This window comes from Lactuca saligna, chromosome 9, assembly GCF_052625555.1.
Source record: "Lactuca saligna cultivar CGN05327 chromosome 9, ASM5262555v1, whole genome shotgun sequence".
Taxonomy (NCBI): domain Eukaryota; kingdom Viridiplantae; phylum Streptophyta; class Magnoliopsida; order Asterales; family Asteraceae; genus Lactuca; species Lactuca saligna.
In genome coordinates, this window is record NC_136425.1 from 1,643,146 (window position 1) to 1,665,577 (window position 22,432).

General features: G+C 36.4%; 1 protein-coding gene and 1 long non-coding RNA gene across 2 annotated transcripts; one reads left to right on the forward strand and one right to left on the reverse strand.

Moving 5' to 3' along the window:
* Positions 1–4,699: 4,699 nt before the first annotated feature.
* LOC145017510 (multidrug resistance protein ABC transporter family protein) lies at positions 4,700–5,415 on the reverse strand. Its single transcript, XM_078975531.1, has one exon. It carries the CDS (start codon positions 5,358–5,360, stop codon positions 4,776–4,778), a length of 585 nt encoding a protein of 194 aa, XP_078831657.1. The 5' UTR covers positions 5,361–5,415; the 3' UTR covers positions 4,700–4,775.
* A 2,071-nt stretch (positions 5,416–7,486) lies between these two features.
* Positions 7,487–9,524, forward strand: LOC145014080 (uncharacterized). Its single transcript, XR_013665387.1, has 5 exons — positions 7,487–7,640; positions 7,725–7,811; positions 8,419–8,484; positions 8,629–8,723; positions 9,322–9,524. It is a non-coding gene; the product is annotated as an uncharacterized LOC145014080 (long non-coding RNA).
* The last annotated feature ends 12,908 nt before the right edge of the window (positions 9,525–22,432 follow it).

The window sequence follows — 22,432 nt, forward strand, 5'->3', positions numbered from 1 at the left end:
TTCTAGTTAATTTTTGAAAATAGAGGTTAAACGTGTATTTTGGTACATCTACTTTAAAATTACATGTGATACTTACATAGAGCCCATAATATGAGATTTTGTAAACTTATTTGGGCATTTTTTTTAAACTTTATGTTAGTTTCAAGCTAGTAAAATGTTTTTTAATTATAAACATGTAAGCATTGTATGACAAATTCTTTATTTAAAATAAAAGTATTATAAAATGGCAACTAATAGTATTTTATCTGTACTTTAAGTCGTTAACTTCTAATAGTATTTTATAATATTTTTATCCTACCTTAACTTTTTTTTATAGGTGTTCGCTAAAAAAAAAACGCAAACAATGGGATTGGGATATGTGTATGTGTGTGGCCCCACACATACATCGAGGGTTATCTAAGATCCATTTTTTTAATTTGTAGGATATTTGGTGCTTAGAAGTCACATCCACTCTTTTCAGGAAATATGACTTATTAAGGTAATTAACTTTTTGGTAGGTTCACATCTGGGTAACTATCTTTTTTTGTATATATCTAGGTAACAAACTTTTTGGAAGTGTTCACATATGATCATTATGTGCTATAGCAGGTTAAATCCTAAATGTGAACGCTTTCAATAAGTTTGTTACTTAGATGTGTACAAAAAAAATAGTTACCCAAATATGAACAAAACGAAAATTAAAAATTAAATTACATGAATGGTCTCCGTGGTTTGGGGGAATTTGTGGTTTTGATCGCTATTTTTTTTAACTTAAATGGTCCCTACTGCTTATTTTTGTTGCGCGTTTGGTCCCCGTCTTACCTAAAAATATTATTGTGCCCTTATTAATTTATTTTTTTAATTAATTTTATTATCTATGTATTTATTTTTTACATATTTAAAAAAACTAATAAACCACACATATTTGTATCTCCTCGGATGATCTCTACTGTTTATTTTTAATTAATTTATTTTTTCTAACTCGGACGATCCTTACTGTTATTTTTGTTACGCGTTTGGTCTCTGTCTTATCTAAAAATACTATTTTTCTCTTATTAATTTTTTTAATTAATTTTCTTATTTATGTATTTATTTTTTATAAAAAAAAAATTAATATACCCCACATATATGTATATCATCACCGTAAACCTGAAACCACATTTGAGAAATTTAATTTGAATCTTACCATTCACCATCTCATCTTTGATCCTCCCAATCTTCTATTTCTTTTCCATCTTTAGTAACATCGACGTCTTCACCATCTTTTTTTTTGGTACTTCAACTCTGACGAACCAACACCATAACCTACTATCTCTTCATCTTTAGTGGGTTGTGGTGTTGATTCGACGGAGTTGAAGGACCGAAAAAAAAAGTGATGATGAAGACGTCGATATCACTAAAGATGAAAAATAAATAGAAGTTAAGAATGATGAAAGATGGGATGGTGAGGAGATACAGATATATGAGGTCTACTAATTTTTCTTAAACATATAAAGCATAAATACATAAACAAGAAAACTAATTGAAAAAAATTAATAAGGGCACAATAGTCTTTTTAGGTAAGACAGAGACCAAGTTCGTAACAAAATTAAATAGTAGGGACCATCCGAGTTAAAAAATTAAATTAATTAAAAAATAAATAGTAGGGATCATCCGACGAGATACAAATATGTGTAGTCTATTAATTTTTATAAATATGTAAAAAATAAATACATAGATAAGAAAAATAATTAAAAAAAAATAAATTAATAAGGGCACAATAGTATTTTTAGGTAAGACGGGGACCAAACGCGCAACAAAAATAAACAGTATGAACCATTTAAGTTAAAAAAATAAGTTAGCGACCAAAACAACAAATTCCCCCAAACCACAGGGACCATTCATGTAATTTAATTTTTACTTTTCGTTTTGTTCATATTTGGGTAACTATTTTTTTTTTTACACATCTAGGTAACAAACTTGTTGAAAGCGTTCACATATAGGATTTAACCTACTATAGCAGGTCATAATTGTCATATATGAACACTTCCAAAAAATTTGTTACCTACATATGTACAAAAAAAGATAGTTACCCAGATGTGAACATACCAAAAAGTTAATTACCTTAATAAATCATATTCCTACTCTTCCCAATAGTTGCACCTTTCTAGTGTGTAATGTTATGTGCATAAAGTGAATTTCTCTTCGGCACCTCGATCGGTTCATTGTTAGAATATTGATTTGATTACTGCATAAACAGTCCCGTTACTTTTGTCACATCACATGATTTCAATTGTTTTTATATCTTTTCTAAATTAATCCCTTTCACTTATATATAAATTACAAAACACACCCTTTTATTATCTATTTCAAATATATAGATGAAAACATAATCTTAAATCTTAATAATTATACGGTTGCAATGTTTACTTTTATTATTATATAGGCTAGTATTGGTTTATTTTCTTAAAAATATATATAGATCCGAAAAAAATAGATACGATTAGTCTTATATAAAATTTCAAAATAATATCAATTAAAACGTTAAGGCTCTGTATTTTATTTTTAGTATTACTATGTATCGTAGCATTTTCAGTAAATTTATTTTTCATCAAAATGTTAATAATATATTTTATTATTTTCAAAATTCATATTATTAACGACCGACCAATTTATAACTTTCCTAACCCATTGGTAACAACATTTATTTAAGTAAAATTAAGTAAATTAATCATAATTTAATGTGTATTAGAAAAACCTAAAAAATGACAAAAGAACCGCTATTAACTCGTTCTAGCAACATCTATTCAATTTAATAAATTAAAAATGGCAACTGGCATATATCATTGTAATAATCGTGTCAAAATGTGTGCCAATCAATCTATCCACAAAATGTAATATTACAAATTTATACCTTCAGTTTACATTGTAGTTTTAGAAAAGACCATAGATTTTTTTTTTTTTAATTTATATCTTAAACCCTTGAAACTTTATTAATTTTGAAAACTAACAGAAAGAAACATATTATTTAATCATAAAAGTTGTATAATTAAAATGATCTTATGAATATATTTACAAGAAGAGTAATACTGAATATTATTAAATACTAATAAAAAAAATAATTTGTTAAATAAGAAATATAAACTATGAAACATTAATAAAAAAAAAGGGATAAAAATAAAAATTTGGTTTCAATTTCTTTCTATATATAGACGATTGATATTTCTTATTTGTTAAACTGAAAACGACTTGCAATGTCATTTTGAAAAGTAACTTTCATTAAAAGCAAACCTAGAATATTTGTTATAAATATAGATTTTATTAAATGGTTGGGAAGAATGGATGAGTCACATATTATGAGATATTTGTATTTAACATTTCTTATTTTTTATTGTATTTTTGTTAAATTTATGTTTTTCTATGTCTTATGTTTAGAGATGTGATATTCATCCAATAGAGACTAATTTAGAGATGTGATATTCATCCTTAAGGGTATATTCACTTCTCCCATATATATATATATATATATATATATATATATATATATATATATATATATAGAGAGAGAGAGAGAGAGAGAGAGAGAGATGTTCAAGACAAACCATTAAATAGTAAAATAAATAAAAGATAAACCTAAATTAGTAACTTTCATTGATTATTAAATGCCTTTAATTCCATAAAAAAATGAATAAAAAAAATAATTGTATGATGTTAATATCCTTGACGTTATCTTTTTTAACAATCGTAATTTAATATATTATTAATAATATTTTTTTTATTCTAATATAACAATACAAAAGATGTATGAATATTGAAAACGTAAAGGGCAAATTTTGAAAGTTTTGTAGAAGTAGGAGGGAAAGAATTGAAATATTAAATTATTACTACTTTTCACTCATAATGATTGATATATGATTGACCTTACTCCAGTTTCGTGTATTTAGAATTTTTATCGTGCATTTAGAATTACCCATAGATTTAACAAGGTTAGGATTATTATATATTTTACTGTCGATTTTTAAAGGTAAAGAAGAAGTTACGATCATAATGCCCTTTAAATAAGATCCAAACCCTAAAAATTAGGGTTTGGAATTTTCGTGAGTATGCCCAGTTTATTCATATGTATCCCCAGCGTATGCAAAAGAACCCGCATCACCTTTTAATGAACTACGCTCAGGTACGCCCCACATAAGGACTAAAATAGCCATACTTTTATACTTAAAGCCAAAATTTGAAAAGTTCCTAAAACACGGATGTTAAATATATTAATAGGATTTTTGAAATAATATTATACTACTATAATAAAACACCAAACATTAAATAAAATTCTGAAATATATTAATGAATTTATTATACAAATAGAAGGGCTATAAATGGAAATATATTTAAGTATAAACTGGTTTTTGAAAATTTATGTAGGATTTCGCTAAATTGAATGTAATCAATCAATGATCATTGGTGCCAATGGAAAATGTTTCGTGTATTGAGAATCTCCCTATATTGAAACCAAAAGTTTTGGAAATTTGATAAGCATCATGGAATGTTATAGAAAACGAAATATTCTTTGAATATTAATTTGGTCCATCTTCAAACTTAATTTTATCGTTCCTCTCATGTTCGAGAGCCTCTACAGTGCCATATATGTTTGATTGCAAAATGTTCTTCAATTTCCAAATTGATGCAAAAGTAACACAGTAGCATATAAGTAATTAATTCACACGTACCTCACCCGCCCAACAAATTAACCTTTTAATCAGTTATTAACTAGAAAAGCATTAACATTCTTTAATACTATATAATATTTGAAACTTTATAATTCAATGCAACCAATGGCGGATCTTGGCCTTGACACCCTTCTCCTTTATGGTATCTAAACTAGGCTTCCATGAACCTTTCCCAGACAACTGCCTGCTCAAATAATAATCAGCCCTCCCTTCGGAATCCATCTCCCCCAAATCCAATAACCGGCCAGCCGGTTTAACCATCACCGCTAGCGCTGATAATTTGTCTTGTTTCTCCTTTTTCTTGCTACTCTTGATCACAGCAGCAGGACACATCCTAGCAAACAACGGCAGAAAGCCAGTGTAAGCAGCCACAAAGGAATCGGAATTCAGAAGCGTATTAGCCCTCAGGAGAAGTTCTTCAGATGACATTGCCCCAACCGGCTTCCCTCTCCTCATTGGCAGCATCATGTAGACTCTGTTGTTCTCCAGCTTCGTGTCTGCAGGCAACGGTTTCAGGTTTCTTCCGTTGGTGAGCGTTTGAAACTCCACCACCAGTTGCTGTGGGTGGTCTAACATGAGCTCAGCCACGGTCACTGGTTTGGTGTATTCTTCGACTGTCCCATCTGGAAGTATGACCCTCCCAGCTGAGCCTGAGCCTTGAGAGATGTGGTTTCCCATAGCAAACAAGTTGATCGGAAGTAATATATATATATATATATATATATAATATTGTTACAATTAACTTTTTAATAATTCAAACTGCCAAGTAAATGCATGGTTGGCCTGGTTGTGGATTTATTATAAATGGAAAGCAAGTGTTAGTTAAACCGCTCCATCTAGTACCGGTAGAAGTGGACTTGGTGAATGACTAAACTACATTTAGCGGATTGACTGATGACGTACGTGTGTGTGTGTGTGTTGCAACGGTGTTACCTAGATACGTTCTTGGGTCTAACCTAACCCAACCAAAATCCCAGGTCAATCATTATTAATTGATTTTCCATATTCCGTTATATAAGTTTATGATGCTATATATCTTTTTTCTTCCCGTTACTTCACTTGCTTCACCTGTACATAACAATTGTTAGCAGCATTCCACCGATATTTTCCGAACATTAGCTTGTGCCGATCAAATCAATCATTTTAGAGTCAAAAGTCTTCAAATTTTTTGATAAGAGATATATACTAACAAGTAGGTTGTTGTGTCTACATCATAAATTACCACCTCCAATCCATCATTCCATACGAAATATAATCATATTTGTAAAATCTCTATTATATTATTACGAAGTTAGTTTTAGTAGAAAATCAATAGACATAGTAGTGGTGGACATAGAAAGAAATATTAGGGGTTCTATAATTTTTTTTTTTTTTTTTTTAAATATTGTACTTTTAAAAAAATCTAATTTTCGAAGGCATTTTCTGTTACATCCGTCGCTAAAAATGTTTCACCGACAAATTTACACTAAACTTACACTTATTAATTATTTGTGACGAAACGGATTTGTGGTGAATTTAATTAGGGGTCTGTCAAATCGGACCGTCGTGTCGTGTTTTTGTCTGACACGGCACGACACGACAAAGTTTTTTGCAACACGAACACGACACGACACGATATCGTGTTTTTTTTCACTAATACGAAAACAAACCAATTAAAAAATGACAACACGACACGACACGATAAAGATAATATTACATAACTATTATTTTATTTAATTCATATTTAATCATATATAACCCGATAAAAACGACAAACACAAAAAACACGATAAACACATGCTCAATCGTGTCAATTTCATGTGGATTTGTAAACATGACATCGTGTTTTTTAAACTTGACACGAACACGATACGAAAACGAATTCGAATTTTGATTTCATCCCGATTTCGTTTCGTGTCGTGTATTTTTGTGGTGTCGTGTCATAAATTGACACCCCTAAATTTAATAGATTTTGACAATATATTTTAAATTTTGCACTTGAAGGTAAAATTTAAAGAATAATAAAAAATATATTATATTATTATTATTATATATTTTACTTAACTAACTATTAATATATCTTTAAATAAGTTATCAAGGAATATTTTTTATATATGCAAGGGACGTATGTACATGTGTGTAAAGTTTATGAGCGGCGTTGAGTGAGGGTAAAGTAGACAGTATGTACATGTGTAAAGTTTATGAGCGGCGTTGAGTGAGGGTAAAGTAGACAGTTGTATACGGCTTAATTTTTTTATTATATATTTTTATTTAAAAATAAAAAAGTATAATAAAAATAAGGGTTGTTTTTCTTGTTCGTCATGAACATTTGACAATATTTAATTTTTCAGGATCGAATCTATCTGATAAAATTTATTTGTTTGATTTTATTATATTCACTAGGTTAAAACCCGTGGAAACTACGAGTTAGAAAAAATACTATTAATAATTGTAAATCGTAAATTCTATTATGATCGATAATCAAAGATATTGCAAGTCTTTAAGTAATATAGTTTAGAGGATTACAATTTTATATTCTAACAAAGATAAACAATATTTTGTAATTTTATATTCCAAAAATGATAAACATAAGAAAAGGAAAAGAAAGATGAAGAATGTCTGTGTAGCTGTTGTAAATGTCTTTATAGTTATGATTTTATTAATGATAAAATAAAAATAGTTAGATTTAAAAAAGTGGTTAAGGAGTTATTGAAATAAATTGATAATTAACCTTAAAGATGGTATATATTCGATTGAGTGATAATAATCACTTAAAAAAACACATCAAAATTTAAATATCGATAAAAATCGAGGAAATTAATGTTGCAATTATATCTTCTACAAAGATAAACACAAGAAAAGAAAAGAAAAAGAAAAGACAAGAAAAGAAAAGAAAAGAAAAGGGGGAGAAGGTGTGACAAAAGGAAGCATGAAGTCGGTCATTGTAGACAAATCCAGCATCTCTTCTACTCTACACAGGTTCTTCAAATCTTGCTCTAAATTCAAGTTTTTGTCGTTAATTTCACCATTTACAACTTACAAATCACTTAGTTTGCTCTCCAGTTGGTCGTATCCCGAAAATCACTGCTGGTGGTTAGTCGTTTTGATCCTAATCCGTTTTACAAGGTCGGTGAAGTCAACCCCTTCGTTGTAAGTTCTAAAACTCACTTCCAATAAGCAAAATGAATTCAATCGTTGTATTTTGCTCAAGTATCTACTATAATATAGGGTTTGATTTTGTTACTTCACTTGCTTAATCGGTAACTAATTTTTCATTGAGAATGAAGTTGAGTACAATTTTGTGAAATGACTTTCATTTCATTTGTCTGGTTGACCATATAGTGTGGATTTAGTTTTTGTTCTGATTTAGTCTACGTTCTCAAGCTTGATATCAACAACTTGCTTTGTTTATGGTGGAATTGAGATTTAATTTTTCAACATATTGATATGGAGTTGATTTGTGAGATTGATTAATCCGTACGCTTCAAAATGGGAATTTGTTTGTTATACGATTTCAAGTACTTTACATATTCCACTTATGCACAAAACTTTTTTTTTTTAATTTTTTTCGATTGAGGAATGTTAAAAATCACTACTAAAAATCTGCATAATTAGCAGTTAATTATGTTAGGATCTTAACTCACGAGGAAACTATAAATCAAAGAGACAATTATTCCATTGGTCTAGAAATATTAGAAGGTTGTTGAGTTGATACAACTGTTACCATTTATTTATACTCATAATTTTACATAAACAGGAATAGTGATCTAGGGATAAAGGTACAGGTAAGACAAATCATACTGGAGGTTCATTATACACATCAGTAAGTCTAAGGACTTTTTATTTTTTTATAGTACTTATAATCATTATATATTAACTTTTCATTATGGTTTTTTATTATTATTTATATAGGTATGTAAAATTCTTTTACTTTAAATGTTTGTGTAATTTTAACTTGATTTTGCAGAGTGTTCGTTATGCTTCAAACTCTCAACTATCATCTCTTCCTCATGAACCAACAGATCGACAAAAGTGCCCCACATTCCTCTTGATTCAGTTGCAGTGAGTTCAAGTATTAGAGCTTATTAAATCGAGTCCTTTAGTTATTACATAAATTAAGGTTTCCTTACTTTTGATTGACTGTAAATGTTATTAACGAAAAATGGACTGAACATTTAAAAAAAATTCACATGCTCGAATTTACCCCTTCCAATCATAAATTTAAAGAACAAAGCTAAAATTGGTAAAATTGAAAAAAAAAAAACTTATCAATAGGGATTTGAAAGCTATAATATTACTATTTGTCAGACAATGAAAATACATAAACTTTTTTGAACTATTTTTCATTTATTTTCGGGAATGGTCATTCAAAGTAGAATGGTTTAATAAGAACAAAGTTAAGAAATCGGTTTTTTTGAAAGTACAATGCTATTTTCTTAATATGATACAAAGTTTGTTGTCTATTTTATGTTTTTCTAGAAAATAGTTTGAAACACAACACAATAGAAACATACACTACACACATACACTAACATATATTAAGCATATTTTTGTTTTTGACTGAGAAATAGAAGATGAACAAATTACATATAAAATACACAGGAAATGATTAATCTAAGTACAAAGAAAACTAACCTGTTATTTGTTGTATATGATGCAGGGATGAAGACATGTACATTGGAGCTCTGTAAAATAAGATTTTAAGGGATGAAGTTGGTAAATTTTTAAAATTTAATTAATTTATCCCAAATAAGTAGCACTCGCATATATGTTTTTTCGGATTATAAGGGACTGATACTGTAATGGCCATAAAATTCGAGCCAAATTAAAACATTTTAATTAATTCAAAAACCATTAAGTTCATACATTTGTTTTCAAAATAGGTTAAACATCAGAGTATTTCCCCAGAACCATATCACATAAATCATAAAACATGAGGAGCGGTACGATCACGCCTTCGCCTTGCCACGATCTCCTGAAGTACCTGAAACAAAACACCGAACTGTAAGCCCGAAAGCTTAGTGAGTTACCCCCAAAATACCAACCACCCACAACATACTCATAATATAACGCAAATAGAAAAAACCATGCACATCGGGTCTACTGTGCGACTGATCTGCCCGCACCGGGCCTTCAGTCCACCTGGTCCACCCTCCGAGTCTAGCCATGTACATTGAGTCTACAGTGTGATTGGTCCGCCCGCACCGAACCTTCAATCCACATGGATCTATCCCGAGCCTTCGGTATGACAGGACCGCCATACTGGCCTACAATCTATCCGGACCGCTCGTAGGGTATGTTGGCCTTCAGCACAAAGCAGGACCGCCTCAACCCAAGCATCAAGCAAATAACCATGTACACATATAACAGGTAATCACATAACAATCCATAGACAAATAAATCGATCTAACAGATCATGAAGCATAGCAATCATCCTAACCATGATACCGACCTAACCGGCCACTAATATAGCATTATCCTATATACCAGGATACCGACCTAAACCAGGTCACTTTACATAATGTTGTCCTAATTACCAGGACGCCGATCTAAATAGATCCATAAGCATATCAAACAGTACATGTACATATATCAGATATAACTATCTCACGGATCATCGATCATTGTAATCTCTCATAACCAAAACACCGACCTAACCACGTCACTAACATACCAATCCTAATGGATCATAAGAGCATGACAACATACCGTCTATCCGAATACCGATCTAACATATCATAACGACATGTAGCATACTATAACCATAATAACAACTAAAAGGGCCGATCTTGGTGCCTTAGACCCTATTGATATAGTGAGGATAACTCACCTGCAATCGCCGAATGAAGAGATAAGACCGAGCTGCTCCGACCACCGACACGAACTTCACCACTTAACACTACCAAAGAACCAGCTCCATAAATACCAAAATTACCAAAATACCCTTGGAAGTCAAACTGGTCAACTCTTGGTCAAAGTCAAGGTCCTCAGTCAAAGTTAACCTTCCTGGTTGATTCTACTCGCCGAATCAACCCATCGAGTCCATATACTCAGAAACTCCCATAACACGACTCAACTCGCCGAGTCGCCCCAAGACTCGTCGAGTCCAACGATCTCCAAATTCCATCCTGACCAACTCACTGAGTCGCCAACCGACTCACCAATCCAAAGCTTTAACCAAAAGGGGTTAGGTTCTGCGACCAGACTCGCCGAGTCCAAGGCAATCTTCAACTAACTCGCCGAATTGTTCTTCCAACTCGCCGAGTCCATGCTTCTGTTCATACAACTCGTCGAGTACACCCATGTGACTCGCCGAGTCTCTCCAGTTCTTAACCCATACAGTGGCTTTTCGAGCCATGTAGGGGCTCCAATCCATAGATCCACTATTCTACAGTCTAACCCTCACATAAAGTTGCAAAATTTACGTGAAACCAAGGAGATATAGGCCCAAAACACTAGGGCTTGGGTTTTGGATAAAAAGGGCTTCACCCACAATTCAATAACTGATGCTTTATGACTTTATGGACCAATACAAGTCTAGATCTGAAGTAGTAACCTCAGATCTGGACTCCAAACCCAAAGTGGATCCCAATCCTACCAAAATGGCCCCAAATCTCATTCAAGAATAAACCTAAGAGCAACAAAGGAAAGGTAACAGCTCATTACCTCCAATATGTGCCCAACACTACAGTAGATTCTAGATCTACACTACTTTCTTTATGCAAACCCTCCCTTTAGATCTTCAATTTTCTTCCACTAGAACACCTCTCAAAGCTTCAATCTCCCTCTAATGACCTTATACACACAAGCTAGAGTTTAATGGATCTCAAAGGGGGCTAAGGGAGCTGAGGGGAGGACATTAAGTCCTTTAAATAGGGTGCAAACCCTAAGATTAGGGTTTTTCACATCCCAGCACCAACTTGTCGAGTCCAGCTTCCGACTCGGCGAGTTAGTCACTTAATTCGCGACCCACACCCGCTCCAACTCGGCGAGTAAGCGTACCTACTTGTCGAGTCCCTTCTTCAAAATTACACTTTAAACTCTTAAGTCGTACTCCAGAAATTCAGGATGTTACAACTCCCCCCCCCCCCCCCCTTAAATTAAGCTTTGTCCTCGAAGCCTGCGGCAACACAAACTTCCGGATGATATTCCCACAAAGCATCCACTGATCTCGAACCGACCCAGATTCCTTCAAACACTGCTATCGAATCCCTAAAATCCATCTCTTCCCTTGCAGGGTCCTGATAACTGCTTCCAGCCGGCCACCGGGTTTTTTTTTCTAATCACAACAGTCATCCCTAAGTGCCACCAGAAGACACTACCTTACTTCCGTCTTACGCCTTCATTCTCCACCTGCGAAAACTGGATACCATTCTAAACCACCGGGTCTTGACCCAATATTATCCCGCTATCTCTCGCCCATCTGGCGCCACCTCTATTAACTTGCATTGATGAAAACGCATCTCGTTTCCTTCCTGGATTAAATCCCTTACCGCGCTGACATGATAGACATTCCACAGCTTTCGAGCAAATCTCATGAATACCCATCTATAACGCATATACACATCGTACCTGGCCCAAACAACCTCAGGCCGGAAAACCAGGCATGCCAACGATGGGTCTAGCCATCCCTAAGATGGAACACCACCACATACATAACTTATGACCACAACCCTAAATTAGAACCTAAGGATTTACCCTTGCATCACTTCCGAGCTCTTCTAGTTCATCATCATCGCTAACCATTCCACAACCTCAACGGACATCCCACCCGGATGTGCTTCCACATAACTGGTACAATCTCAATGCTCAGTATCAATAACTGAAATACTTTCGCTCATTCATTTACACTACTGTTTTCCTTTCACATGTCCAACGCTCCTTCCCGGAGCTACATACCTTCCTCCTCCATTCTTCAAGGAAATCTACTCGACAACCCTTATCACACCAACAAGTGCCACATCACTAAAACTCCACTCTACGCAACCCATGTAAAGAAACTGCTACTCTCTAACTCTCATATGCTCTAAATCTGATCGCAACTAACCAGGCCCATACACGGCCTTTAGCTAACTTCATCATCCTAATCAATAGTTGGGGCCAGACCTTATCGATTGTTATTGCATGGCGACATACTCACTCATTCTCCGCATACCGATCGACTAACACACACACAGGGTCTTCAGCATGATTGGACCGCCTTACCAGGCCTTCAGCGTATCTGGACCACCCTCAGAACCTTCAGCATGTCTGGACCGCCCTTTTAGGCATTCAACCTGTCTGGACCATTCTTCGAGCCTTCGACCTGACTGGTATGCCCACTGGCCTTCAGTCTATCCGGACCGCTCAAAATTTTTCGTACATCACCCTGAACCATCCTTTCCAGGAATCTCTCCCATGCATACTGTTCTCGCCCTCTTGGGGTTCCGAACTCCAGCGCCATTCCATATTCTCAGATTCCGGCCTAACACTAGGCCTGACAACAATCAATCATTTTCTCTAAAAACCATGGTCGTCCCCCCCTCCCCCCCCCCCCCCCCCCGCGTGTGTATTACCACATTCTCAGCTAAAACACTGTTGGATCCATCACTTTAATTAAAACACCCATTCGGATCCACTCTCTGTCCCCAACTGGAGTATTACCCGATCCAAGAAGATGCAAACTCGGAGACACTCCGAACTGATGAGATCACCAAGATCCTTTGAACTCCGCCCGACCACTAATAACAACTTCCGATCAACCAAAATACACCGGAGTCCTCAGCCTACTCTAGCAGCATGCTCAAAACGTGGAACAAACCTATTGAGTGCTAAAGCGTAGCATCCTACTCAATACCCGAACATAGATCTACAAACATAAACAGAGCGTTCAGCATGACTGGACCGCCCTACCAGGCCTTCAGTCGATCGTCCACCTTCCTGGAAATTCGAGGTCTGTTCCCTGGCCCGCGTGTCTACCATACATGCTAAATAACCCGCACTCACGTGTTGAATGCACTGCTGAGCCCTGGCATCTAACAAAACCCTCGATCTGTCAATCCAAAACCCTCAAAGTCGAGCACACCCTCGACCGAAAACTCGAACTGAACTTGATTCTTGACTAGGATCCCAACCTAGTTCCCCAACTTCGGCTATCAAGCATCCAAAAGACGTGTTCTTATGCTGGGGAGTTTTGCCGAACCCCCAAACAACACAACCTTCAAACTAAGTAGCCAATAGGGACTCTGTTCTCCCTGTTAGGTTGTGAAACTTATCCCCGTTTCAAAACCTTTCCCACTTCAGCATCTCGGGGTAACACTCCCTCACTTATATTCAACTAAGCCTTCATAATACATGAAAATTGGAGGATTCTCAATCCTCCTCACTTCCCAATGATTTATAAGATGACAACCAATTCCTTCCCACTAGTGTTCCATTGCTAGCTAGACCCGATTCATCCCACACTTCTAAGAACCAGATGATCACTTTCTGAATCCCAGTGAAACCGACAGCTGCTAATGCGTGAATGACTCCACACTCACTTCCTGAAGACCACCAAATAGATGCTCCAACTAATACCTCGGCAACGAGTTACTTCTCCTGGCGCTTTTAGTCCTTTTAATCACTATCGGTTGCTAACCATTGAATCCTGAAAATGATGAATAACCCTTTTTGTGGGACCCCATCCGCATGCCTCCTACATAAAAACACTTTTTTTTCAAAGGTGTTCCAAACAAGCTTCCCGCTTTCGAGCTTTAGAAATCACTCTCTTCAGGGTTCACACCCTGACTCACTCACCAGCTCAAACGCCCATAGCTAAAACAACCTCTGCCCTAAACCGGGCTATAAACCACTCCCAAGACATAGTCTACAGTCCCAAAAGTACAATGGATCACACAATCAATCCTTTCCAACCGATACAAGAGATCCACGGAAAACCGGACCTCACAAACACTTATGCCCCACCGACCGTCCTGAGGTCATCGGTTCTGAAATAATGTTTCCTATTCATGTAACTAACTGACCCCGAGCTGGAATACGCCTGATCCTGGGGTCACAAGCCTGCTCACTCCTTCGAGCTCGGAAACTGAGGGGGGTGCAATCCTTGCCCTACAAAGCGACAGTCCAATTCATCAATCAACCATTTCACTTCCAGCTGCAAAACCCCAGCTGAACATAATCATCACTCCTTTCCGAGTTCCCACGACCCATATCCTGGCCTCGAGAAAACCCTCGAGCCTCAAATCTATAAACCCACAAGCTAGACTCTCCCGATCAACCCGTAGAAATATAACGAGTACGGGTCATCTTCCTGCTCCCAGATAACTGTATCTTTCTGCTCATCAGATTATGCACCAATAACAAGTCCCGGTCCTCGAAGGCTCGTCCAGCTCCTCTCCCTGTCGTCGTTACAGCTTCTAAAGCTACCGCAGCAACCGTCTCGGCAATGTCTGCATGATGCTCGACAAAATACTCAACCATAGCAGTCTTTAAAAGACCCAACCATCTTCGGAATTTATCCCCGAACAATCTCGATCGTCTCCTCCCGGAGGATCTCCCTGACACTATCCTCTGACAATGCTGGCCTATCCTGGATGCCAGCTCCCGATCCTAACCTGGATCCGGTCACAAGACATCTCGTGACCACCATTCTAGCAATACACCAAAAGATCTCTAATAACCTTTATAATGACAGGGAAACAACTCCGAAACCCCAACCCTAGGGGTTGTGACTTCCTTGCTACGTGTATGGGTCCTGTGCTTTCAGTAGTACGGGCCCATACTACCTTCCACACCTACCCATATTTGTCTCAAGTATTATCACAACACCCTAACAATATACATAAATATAAAGAGCTCTTAAATCCTCACTCCTAGAGGAATGCTAAACATCTCATAACTGGCCTCCCGGCCTCTCACTACCCACCCAATCCATGAAACTTCCACCAACCCTACAGTATTAGTGTATACTAGCCACACATAACGCTGGACCCGATAGACTTTCGAATATCCAATTCTACCTTAAGGTTGAATCAGACATTCTCAGGCTATAAGATCTTGATTATGCACAGCCGTGATGCATACACTAAACAACTATAGTAAGGATGTCAATTTCATATAAGGAAAACCCTAGGCTAATATGCATCATGAAATCAGACAATTCTATCATGCAATTCTTGAAGATCCCTAGCCTAGTACTAGCATGTTGTTCTAACATATCACAATATCAAATAAAAGTATGGTATTTTGGGTTCTACTTACTGGCTCTGGCTGATCGTACCCTTTGCATCCTCCTTTACTTATTTCGAAAAAACTTTTGAAAACCAATTTAAAAATCCCTCCTTGATTTGAGATTGGATTCACACGAATGTTCCTCCAATTCACTCAAACCAAGGCTTTGATACCAACTTGTAACAACCATAAATTCAAGCCAAATTAAAACATTTTAATTCGTTCAAAAACCATTAAGTTCATACATTTGTTTTCAAAATAGTTTAAACATCAGAGTATTTCCCCAGAACCATATCACATAAATCATAAAACATGAGGAGCAGTACGATCACGCCTTCGCCTTGCCACGATCTCCTGAAGTACCTGAAACAAAACACCGAACTGTAAGCCCGAAAGCTTAGTGAGTTACCCCCAAAATACCACCCACCCACAACATACTCATAACATAACGCAAATAGAAAAACCCTGCACATCGGGTCTACTGTGCGACTGGTCCGCCCACATTGGGCCTTCAGTCCACCTGGTCCACCGTTCTAGTCTAGCCATGTACATCGAGTCTACAGTGTGATTGGTCCGCCCGCACCGAGCCTTCAATCCACATGGATCTATCCTGAGCCTTCGGTATGACTATACCGCCATACTGGCCTACAATCTATTCGGACCGCTCGTAGGGTATGTTGGCCTTCAGCACAAAGCAAGACCGCCTTAACCCAAGCATCAAGCAAATAACCATGTACAAATATAACAGGTAATCACATAACAATCCATCGACAAACAAATCGATCTAACAGATCATGAAGCATAGCAATCATCCTAACCATGATACCGACCTAACCAGCCACTAATATAACATTATCCTATATACCAGGATACCGACCTAAACCAGGTCACTTTACATAATATTGTCCTAATTACCAGGACGTCGATCTAAACAGATCAATAAGCATATCAAACAGTACAAGTACATATATCAGATATAAATATCTCACGGATCATCGATCATTGTAATCTCTCATAACCAAAACACCGACCTAACCAGGTCACTAACATACCAATCCTAACGGATCATAAGAGCATGACAACAAACTGTCTATCCGAATACCGATCTAAGATATCATAACGACATGTAGCATACTGTAACCATGATAATAACTAAAAGGGTCGGTCTTGGTGCCTTAGACCCTATTGATATAGTGAGGATAACTCATCTGCAATCGCCGATTGAAGAGATAAGCTCGAGCTGCTCCGACCACCGACACGAACTTCACCACAGAACACTACCAAAGAACCAATTTCATAAATACCAAAATTACCAAAATACCCTTAGAAGTCAAACTGGTCAACTCTTGGTGAAAGTCAAGGTCCTTAGTCAAAGTCAACCTTCCTAGTTGATTCTACTCGCCGAGTCAACCCGTCGACTCGTCGAGTCCTTATACTCAGAAACTCCCATAACACGACTCAACTCACCGAGTCGCCCCGAGACTCGTCGAATCCAACGATCTCCAAATTATATCCTGACCAACTCACTGAGTCGCCAATCGACTCACTAATCCAAAGCTTTAACCAAAAGGGGTTGGGTTTTACGACCAGACTCGCCGAGTCCAAGGCAATCTTCAACTGAATCGCTGAGTTGTTCTTCCAACTTGTCGAGTCCATGCTTATGTTCATACAACTCGTTGAGTAGACCCATGTGACTCGCCGAGTCTCTCCATTTCTTAACCCATATAGTGGCTTTTCAAGCCATGTAGGGGCTCCAATCCATAGATCCACTCTTCTACAGTCTAACCCTCACATAAAGTTGCAAACTTTACGTGAATCAAGGAGATATATTCCCAAAACACACTAGGGCTTGGGTTTTGGACAAAAAGGGATTCACCCACAATTCAATAACTGATGCTTTATGACTTTCTGGACCAATACAAGTCTAGATCTGAAGTAGCAACCTCAGATCTGGACTCCAAACCCGAAGTGGATCCCAATCCTACCAAAATGGCCCCTAATCTCATTCAAGAATAAATCTAGGAGCAACAAAGGAAAGGTAACAGCTCATTACCTCCAAGATGTGCCCAACATTGCAGTAGATTCTCGATCTACACTACTTTCTTGATGCAAACCCTTTTGATCTTCAAGTTTCTTCCACTAGAACACCTCTCAAAGCTTTAATCTACCTCCAATGACCTTATACACACGAGCTAGGGTTTACTGGATCTCAAAGGGGGCTAAGGGAGCTGAGGGGAGGACATTAAGCCCTTTAAATAGGATGAAAACCCTAAGATTATGGTTTTCTCATCCCAACACCAACTCGTCGAGTCCAACTTCCGACTCGGCGAGATGGTCACTTAATTTGCGACCCACACCCGCTCTGACTCGGCGAGTAAGCGTACCTACTCGTCGAGTCCCTTCTTCGAAATTACACTTTAAACTCTTAAGTCGTACTCCTGAAATTCAGGATGTTACAAATACCCAATTTAAAATGATCTGAATTAAATGATAGGTAAATATGAGTAAGTTTTGCAATAATTAGAATTATTTTTTCCTGATTTAATGGGAATAATGTGATTGTTTATACTGTTTAATTGCACAGAATCAGGGATGAATAACCAAATTTAAGTAGCACAAGGGTATAACCAAAATTTCAGTATATAAGTACATTACTATTTCGTACAGAACAGTCATGTGTAACCTGATTGGATATCATAAAGTAATGCATCTGTAATTTATATATTATAGTTTATAAATTAAAAATTAGAAATTATAGTTGAAAAATCATGGGATAAAAGCACGAAATGGCAATCTACTATCATAAAATGGACCCTAATGAAGTGTAATGATAGATAGGTGGTTGTAGTGCCTAACGAGGTTTTTTGTTTTAAACAGAGCGTTTTGTCAAGCGCTAGAAGCTAGAAGCACTCAAATGCTCCGTGCCGAACACGCCCAATATATCATCTATGTGGTATTCACAAATTCGCCTTTTGAGTTTGAATTCTAATTTTTTTTTTGGCATCGATTAGTTTTTAATATTTTAATTTCTTGCATATGGTTGCCCATTTGATCTTGACCCCATTACACAAGCTCGAATAATCATACGCTAATTACAAATACACCATTTATTAACATATAAATAATAGCCGACAAAAGGATAAAAGTAAACCATCGATTTTGAACTAAATTTAGAAATAGAATTTTGAGTCATTTTTCTCAAAGAAGATGGAAAATCATGTGAACGTGTTGAATCAACTGCGAAATGTCTTCCCAAATATGATTCTGCTAACGATAACAATCACAACTCTGATCCAACCCCATTTCTCTACCGGCAGATTCATGATTATGCATATTCGTACAATTGAGCCTTACAACTTTCCCATATCCTCAATCTTTTATATTCTAATGAAATTGATATCTTTTCTTTAAAATAAGTCGTTGAACATGTTATCCCTGCTAGGGATGAGCAAAAGGATCGAACCGGCCGGAACCGGATCGGAACCGGGAACCGACTTCGGCCAAAATCAAGAACCGAACCGGCCCGGCGGTTCTACCAGTTCTTGTCGTCTCTTCAAATGTTGGAACCGATCCTTGAAAAATAGCATCATACGGTTCCGGTTCTTGCCGGTTCTACCGGTTTTTGCCGGTTCTACCGGTTCCGGTTCCTACCGGTTCCCGGTTCCAAAAATCCACAAAAATAACGTCTCGGTCCTGGCCCGACCGGTTCCATCGGGTTCCGGTGCCGGTTCCTCGGTCCATATGCTCATCCCTAATCCCTACGATTGAACAATTAAACAATACCCCCCCCCCCCCCCCCGACGCGCACACACACCTCTTTTAAATTTGAAAATGAATAAATAATGGAATTGAATTTACGATTCTTGGTATATACAAGAATGGAGTGTGCATGTATGTGTTCTTAAGTTTTGACAAATAGAACAAGAAATCTGGGTTGAGAGAGAGAGAGAGAGAGAGAGAAAGAGAAAGAGAGAGAGAAAAAGAGAGAGAGAGAGAGAGAGAGAGAGAGATGTTATCCCATTTCTTTTTAATATTTATTAATGATAGGTCCTAAATACTAACAGTTGAGTAGGGATCTAATAGAAACACGGAATAATAACACAAGTATTTAACAAATAAAAAACAATTTTATTTGTCGGGGTTCTCAACCAAAGAGAACAAATATAATCATTCAGAAATAACAAATAATTTGAATCCTCTCCACGAACTCACAAATAACTCTCAGATCTCTCTACAGAAACTTTCTCTCATTCTATCTCTCAAAATACAATACAAATCATCAACTCTCAACTAATAAGAGAGGCTAGTATAAATACTAGTCTAAACCTAAGAGATAAGAATTATGCAGTTTCTCTAGATCTTCCATTTAAATCAAATCCCTAATTTGATGGGATTGAATCTTCTAATATAAATGTAGATTTGGTAATAAGGAAAAAATCATATTAGATCTTTAGAATACTTCTTCACCAAGTAATTCTGATCTGATCTAGATTCAAACATCAACACTAGGACATCACATGTTGATCCGGGCATCAACATCAGCATCAGGAAGAAATCCGTTGACCAGCTCTAGCTTTAGCTCAAGCATCTTCAGCTTCAGCAGCTAGTGTATAACCATCAGCATATTAGTGTATCATTGTATCATATCATTAGTGTGTCATCAATGTAAGAACATCAACATATAGACACATTGATCAGTCATCAGTGCCAATGGATCAAGTCTTTAGTGAATGGTGCTCTTCGTGTTGATAAAACTTTCAGTTCCTTTGGTGATGATAGTGCTTTCAGTGTGTTTTGGTCATCATGGGATGATCTTCAGTACCACCAAAAACATGATAGCTCTGATTAGCTAAGGCATCTAAGATCTAGTCTCCAGTCTTCAACATCTGAACTTCAATGTTCAGTAGAGAAATAACATATATCTTCAATATCAATCTTTAGAAACATCAGCATACCTTCAATTTAACTAAATAAATAAACTATGGTAGATCAACTTGTTTAAGTTGTATTATTTACACTTGCTTAGACAAGACTGAATGTCTACAGTGAGTAGATAAACTATAACTATGATGTGTATCTTTTGCATCATCAAATCTCTACAAATATGTTACCAACAATATGCCCTTATTTGATGACATCAAAACTAAACTAATAAAGAATGAAAAAATAAATGAACTAAATACATCTGAAGTAAAATATTGATTTATGCTCCCCCCCCCCCCCCCCTTTCAGATAAACATCTGTGGTTTTCTCCTGTTAGATGTATAACCCTCTTTTCAAAAATGTATGTGATTCTATGAATGAACAAGTAACATCATAGTACAACAAATCATTTTTCACCCTTTTTAACAACATCAAAAACCCTAGCTTTTTTAAACAAAAACCTAAAATCATATAAATATCAAAAAAGTTAAAGGGTGGGTTATTTATGTCTCATTCATTGTATGGTGTAATACAGGTGTTCTTTGACATTTAAAACTTTGATGCTCACTATTGTATGTTTTTACTATAGCGGCTCTTAAACATCAATTGATTTTCATGCCTCCCACGTTGTATGGGTGGTACAATGTGTTCCTATACATTGGATTACCGAAATCCCCTTACCGTACGGTTAAATATTATAACGTCCCAAAAATGGTAGTAAAATTTTCATTTTTCAAATACTGAAAAATACAACCAAATTATTCCAAATCAACCATAGTATAAATATTCTCACTATCAGAGTGTAGTCAAATGTCAATGTGGAATAAAATCAAGGGGATGTTGTACAATCACGTCGGGCCCTTCCCTTTGGAGCTGGAAGTACCTGAAAATATTAAACCATAAAACCATAGGTTTAATACCATAAGCACAATGCTTAGTTAGTTCCCTAAAATACCACATTCCAAACAAATGGGTCCACCCCAATATACAAATGGGCCCAGCCCAACATACATATAAATAGGCCTAACTGAACATGCAAATGGGCCCAACCCAACATACATATAAATGGGCCCAACCCAACATACAGGTAAATGGGCCCAACCCAACATACACATGCAATATCACAAGAACAACTAACTCGCTACAAAACACAATCTAGTCAACATTAGTGTCTTCAACCCATGAGTATAGTGAGAAGACTCACCACAATTTGTGGACAAAAAAATCTCACATTCGAGCTACCAAAACTAGAACTCCCCACACTAATCACTACATAATAAGACCTAATTAGAAATTAAGGTAATAATTCAGACTCAAGGGTCTTAGCCCAAAATCTCTCTCTTTCTCTCTCTCTCTCTCTCTCTCTCTCTCTCTCTCTCTCTGGGGTAAAAGACCATTTTAGCCTTCCAAGACTAGACCCCACTCCACTTAACCATTAATCTAATTTGTCAAAAAAATCCCCCCTTCTGGTGCTACACCCCATGTACACCATGCTCTAAACCCAACACAGAGCCTTTGATGGTAATCAGGGACAATTCACGCTACACCATGCATAGCCTAGATTATGCCTGCGTAATAACGTTATTTTCCAACGTCTCACTAAGCTCTTAATGCACAAAGACTAACCATCTAATTCT

Coding starts and splice junctions, on each gene's coding strand:
- LOC145017510 (XM_078975531.1), bottom strand. CDS start 5,360: ATGGGAAACCACATCTCTCAAGGCTCAGGCTCAGCTGGGAGGGTCATA.